Here is a 6,000-nt window from a genome sequence, read left to right as displayed (position 1 = left end):
GTAACTACTGCAAGCAATCACAGGCTGCAGCGGTCACATGGGATGAAAAGTCATCTCAGGAGACTGGGTTGCACAGACAGCAGAGGGACGCGTGGCCATGACTATGGAGACTGGGGTAAGTATAGGCTTTTTTTAACCGTTTTTCTGCAGCGGACATTCTGCCTGAAAAACTGTACCAAAAATTGGTGCGGTTTTTCGGCCAGAATTCCCTGTGGGCTCCAGGGCGGATACGCTGTGTATTTTTATGCAGTGTATCCGACCTTTGTGAACATGTCCTAAATTATATGGTACATTAAATGGTGCCATTAAAAACTACAACTCCTCCTGCGAAAAACAAACTTAGGCTCTGTTCACATCTGCTTTGGGGTCCTGTTCTGACGTTCCGTTGGTGGTTTCCATCAGAACGGGACCCTGAGCAGACACAAGTTCCGTTTACATCACCAGTTTGCTTCCGGTAAAACTACGGATCCGGTGCACAAAAAAGACAAACGGAAACCACGGACACCGGCTCCGTTAGTGTCTGGTTTCCGTCAGTGTCAGTTTGTCTGCTCAGGATCCCATTCTGATGGAAACCTCCGACGGAATGTCAGAACGGGACCCCAACGCAGATGTGAACAGAGACTAAGTCAACAGAAAAAGTTATGGCTTTTAGAAAGCGGAGAGGAAAAAAAATAAAAATGGAAAAACAAGGAGTTAAGGCCAGGGCTCCACAGAGAAGCATCGCACGCTATGTGTTGCACTGAAATTTAATGCAAAAATCACGGCGTAAACTGACATGCTGTATAGCTGCGATTGTAAAAAGTTGGGGGAGGGCTCTGAATTCCATGACATGATGTCATGCAATTCCATAGGGTAACTATGAATGTGATATCACAATGCTATTGACAGTGCACATATAAACGTTGTAGAGCCTCAACCTAATAATCCACATTTTGGAAAAAGTTGTGTAAAAATAATGACATTTTGCTTTAAAAAAATAAATAAAAGAATAAATGTGACAGCACAACAGACATAAAGCAAAGGAATGAGGCTGCACAATAATCACAACACACCACAATGACACAAGCGCGCCGCACCTACCAGCCAATCACAAACCTTCTTTCATATGCCACCGGTCAGACCAGGGATGACAGCTGAGCTGTCATTGGTGAATCACGTTGAGCTAATCGATTGGCTGCAAGTGACGGGTGTGGGCGGTGCCCGCCGGGCATCAGGGAAGTGTTTTGCTATGTGACTTCCGGTACATACCGTATCCATCAATTTCACAGCGCCCCCCACCGACCTGCACCGGCTCAGCGGGGAGGTATGGTAAATACAGGAGCCCGGACTTACATTCTACCGTATCGAGGAACCGCAGCCCCCGGCGTCGTGCTGTGTATTGGTCAGGGGGCTTCATCCCACTGACACTCCTTCATCTATCCACCCATCCATTCAATACACAGACCGAGAATGGCCACCGGTGAGCTTCAGGGCAAGTACCAGAAGCTGGCACAGGAGTACTCCAAGGTGAGGAGGGCACAGTGCCACCACTATTCCTGATCCCATCTGTATCCTGACACATATGTAATGTATCAGCAGTGGGCATACAGGGGTTAATAGTCCATGCATTGAATGGTGACTTCTGCTGTGTGATGCAGAACTGAGATTCAAAAACTGTATAAAAAAAACCTGATCAAAACCTGCACATGTGAATACACCTTTACTGGTAACACCATTGATGGTTCAGTGATGGCAGCGCAGACCGGAGTTTGTGCAAAATTGTGGCCACACGGTGCGCTGCGATCAATAGACCACCAATCGTGACAACGGCCGGCCTTCTACCCACCAAAGCCAAGAGAAGGGGCACCGACCTACCGGGCACCAAAACGGCTGTGTTTTCTGCAATTGTCACGATTTAATAGCATTAGGTTGGGGGGGGGGGGGGTCTTTTTTAAGGCGTGAGGGCTGATTCTGCATCTTCATGACGTAATATCTGAAAAATAGGCAAGTATCTTTTAAAGAGCTCTCCTGACATGTCTGTAGTAAATACTTGCCCATGAAATAGCCGCTCTGCATTGTTCCGTAAAGGCCAACGACCGTAGAATTTGTCCGTAATTGCAGACTGTAATTATGGACCAATTCACTTCTATTGACCATGGACACCTTCCCGTATATTTGCAGGAAGGTGTCCGTGCTGTAGAAAGCCTCCGCAAAAGATGGGACATGTCCTATCTTTTGCTTTTTACGGACCGTGTTTTAATACTTTGTAAGGGATCGTGGGCCGAAAATGCGAGTGCCCGTAATGGCGGACCGTGATTACAGGCACGGCAGTGTGCATGAGGCCTTACTCTGTTATTACTCCTGGAAATGTAGAAATAGACAACTGGGTGTAACAATTTCCCTTGTGCCTCCGTGCACTCTGGGCGCTGATTGGGCAGTGTCCGTGTGTGTGGACCCGCCCTATGGACAAGGGGAATGTCCGTCCACATTTATTGATGCGTTTTCAGATGGAATAACAGAGGAACAACGCAACTCAAGGTTCTTAGACGGGTTCTCCAGCATTGATGCCATTGGAAATACAAGTATTTACCAAAACAGACGTCCGGAGAGGTGAGAGGTCTTCTTTAACCCGTTAGTGACCGCTCATTAGTGTTTTTACGGCGGCCACTAATGGTCTTTTATCCGATGCAGCGCCGTAAAAGGCAATTGCATCGGAATAAATAAATAGAGCAGGGAGCCATTATATCTCCCTACTCCCAGAGGTAGGTGAGGGCTGGGGGCATCCCTGCTCTAACGGGTGAGATCAATATCGATCTCACCCATTTTAACCCCTCACATGCCGCGCTCAATAGCGAGCGCCGCATCTGAGTGGTTTTGGAGAGTGGGCGCTCTAAAGTACAAAAGTATTGCAGTGTATTATAAAAGCGATTGGACGATCGCATCTTGAAGTTCCCTAGTGGGACTAGTAAAAAAAAAAGTTTAATAAGAAAAAATAAGTGAAAAAAAATGAAAACCCCACTTTTTCCCCTTACAATGCTTTATTATTAAAAAAACAAACAAAAAAAGTTACACATATTTGGTATCGCCGCGTCCGTAGCGACCCCAACTATAAAGTTATTACATTATTTAACCCGCACTGTGAACGCCGTAAAAAATAAAATAAAAAACAATGGAAAAATTGTTGTTTTTCGTGAATCCTGCCTTAAAAAATTTTTTCTTAAAAAGTGATCAAAAAGTCGCATCTACTCCAAAATGGTACCAAAAAAATTACAAGTCGTCCCGCAAAAAAAAAAGCCCTCGTACAACTGCATTGACGGAAAAATGTAAAAGTTATGGTTTTTCAAATATGGAGACACAAAATCAAATACTTTTGGGGAAAAAGTGTTTTTACTGTGTAAAAGTAGTAAAACATACAAAATCTATATAAATATGGTAAACCGGCTGTGTGAATAGCCCAATTTGGGGTCTATTGTTCCTACTACGGCCATGTAATGGCCATTCAAATAACGTCCGTCACACGGCCGGGAATCCCTGTCGTGTGAATAGGGCCTAGGCTTCTTTCACACTGGCGTTACCATCAGTTTACCTCGCTTCCGTCAGAGGAAGAGAGGATCAATACATTAAACGGAAAGCAACGGCTCCGGTAGAATTACCATTGATTTCAATGGTAATTATTTTGTATCAGTTGCTTTCCGTTTGTCTCCGTTCGCTAGGTTTCCGTTTTTTTTTTTTTAACAGAAACAAAAGTTCTGCAGACTGCACTTTTGTTTCCATTTAAAAAAAATGGAAACCTAGCGAATGGAGGCAAACGGAAAGCAACTGATACAAAATAATTACCATTGAAATCAATGATTCTAACGGAACCGTTGCTTTCCACTTAATGTATGGATCCTCTCTTCCTCTGACGGAAGAGAGGTAAACTGATAGTAATGGTAGTGTGAACTTAGCCTCAGGCCTCATTTACACGAGCGTGTGCGTTTTGCGCAGGCAAAAAAACGCAGCGTTTTGCGTGCGCAAAAGGCATTTGACAGCTCCGTGTGTCATCAGTGTATGATGCGCGGCTGCGTGATTTTCGCGCAGCCGCCATCATAGAGATGAGGCTAGTCGACGTCAGTCACTGTCCATGGTGCTGAAAGAGTTAACTGATCGGCAGTAACTCTTTCAGCTCCCTCGACAGTGAATTCTGATCACCATATCGAGTAACCTGTTTAAAATAAAAGAGGTTCGTACTTACCGAGAACTTCCCGGTCGTTGCCTTGGTGACGCGTCCTTGGTGACGCGCCTCTCTTGACATCTGGCCCCACCTCCCTGGATGACGCGGCAGTCCATGTGACCGCTGCAGCCTGTGCTTGTGATTGGCTGCAGCTGTCACTTGGACTGAATTGTCATCCCGGGAGGTCAGACTGGAGGAAGAAGCCGGGAGTTATCGGTAAGTCAGAATTATTATTTTTTTTTTACACGTTCACGTATATTGGGATCGGAAGTCACTGTCTAGGGTGCTGAAACAGTTTAACTCTTTCAGCACCCTGGACAGTGACTGTCTCCTACCGGGTTCGGTCAAAACGAGTTCGGCCGAACCCGGTGAAGTTCGGTTCGGTCATCTCTAAGACACTCCGTTCGGATGTTTGTAAACAGAAAAGCACGTGGTGCTTTTCTGTTTACATTCAGTTTGACAGCTCTTGCGCGAATCACGCAGATTTTTAGAACATGTCGTGAGTTTTTTTCAGCCCACTCACGCTGAGCAAAACTCACGGACTGTCTGCATGCCCCCATAGACGTGTATAGGTCCGTGCGACCCGCGTGAAAAGCACGCGAGTCTCACGGACGTATATCACGTTCGTGTAAATGAGGCCTCAGGCCTCATTTACACAAGCGTAATATACGCGCGTGCTTTTCACGCGTGTCGTACGCACCTATATTACTCTATGGGGGCATGCAGACAGTCCGTGAGTTTTGCTCAGCGTGAGTGCGCTGAAAAAAACTCACGACATGTTCTATAATCGTGCGTTTTTCGCGCATCACGCACCCATTGAAGTCAATGGGTGCGTGAAAACCACGAAGGTCGCACGGAAGCACTTCCGTGCGAACTGCGTGATTCGCGCAAGAGCTGTCAAACGGAATGTAAACAGAAAAGCACCACGTGCTTTTCTGTTTACAAACATCCGAACGGAGTGTCTTAGACATGAGCGAACCGAACTTTACCGAGTTCGGCCGAACTCGTTTTGACCGAACCCGGCAGGAGACAGTCACTGTGCAGGGTGCTGAAAGAGTTAAACTGGTTCAGCACCCTGGACAGTGACTTCCGATAACAATATACGTGAACGTGTAAAAAAAATAAACGTTCTGACTTACCGATAACTCCCGGCTTCTTCCTCCAGTCTGACCTCCCGGGATGACAATTCAGTCCAAGTGACAGCTGCAGCCAATCACAAGCCAAGCACAGGCTGCAGCGGTCACATGGACTGCCGCGTCATCCAGGGAGGTGGGGCCAGATGTCAAGAGAGGCGTGTCACCAAGGCAACGGCCGGGAAGTTCTCGGTAAGTACGAACCTCTTTTTTTAAACAGGTTACTCGATATGGTGATCGGAATGCACTGTCGAGGGTGCTGAAAGAGTTACTGTCGATCAGTTAACTCTTTCAGCACCATGGACAGTGACTGACGTCGACTAGCCTCATCTCTATGATGGCGGCTGCGCGAAAATCACGCAGCCGCGCATCATACACGGATGACACCCGGAGCTGTCAAGTGCCTTTTGCGCACGCAAAACGCTGCGGTTTTTGCGCTCGCGCAAAACGCACACGCTCGTGTAAATGAGGCCTAAGGGCGAGAACCTGCAGGGAATGATACAACATGAGTCCTACCAATGCAATTAATTTATGAATTACGCCCCCTGTCCTCCGCCAACAGTAACTGCGCCTACATTGTTGCACTGCAGTCCTACACCGTTCACTTTGACTTCACGTTTCCACGTCCTCCAACGCCTCTAGTGCTGCGACTCTGACTCTTTGACGCACCACAGG

The 6,000-nt window shown here is 46.8% G+C and overlaps 1 protein-coding gene across 1 annotated transcript in view; it reads left to right on the top strand.

Annotated features, from left to right (window-relative positions):
• Positions 1 to 1,190: 1,190 nt before the first annotated feature.
• PPP1R21 (protein phosphatase 1 regulatory subunit 21) overlaps positions 1,191 to 6,000 on the top strand; it is a 78,478-nt gene continuing 73,668 nt past the window's right edge. Inside the window, exon 1 of the mRNA XM_075863194.1 lies at positions 1,191 to 1,506. Within this exon, the coding sequence (XP_075719309.1) occupies positions 1,450 to 1,506 (57 nt within the window). The 5' untranslated portion in view covers positions 1,191 to 1,449. The remainder of the gene's footprint in view (positions 1,507 to 6,000) is intronic.

The sequence above is a fragment of the Rhinoderma darwinii genome, chromosome 4 (assembly GCF_050947455.1).
Source record: "Rhinoderma darwinii isolate aRhiDar2 chromosome 4, aRhiDar2.hap1, whole genome shotgun sequence".
Lineage (NCBI taxonomy): Eukaryota > Metazoa > Chordata > Amphibia > Anura > Rhinodermatidae > Rhinoderma > Rhinoderma darwinii.
Note: the sequence above shows the minus strand (reverse complement) of the source record. Positions and strands in the feature narration are given on the sequence as shown.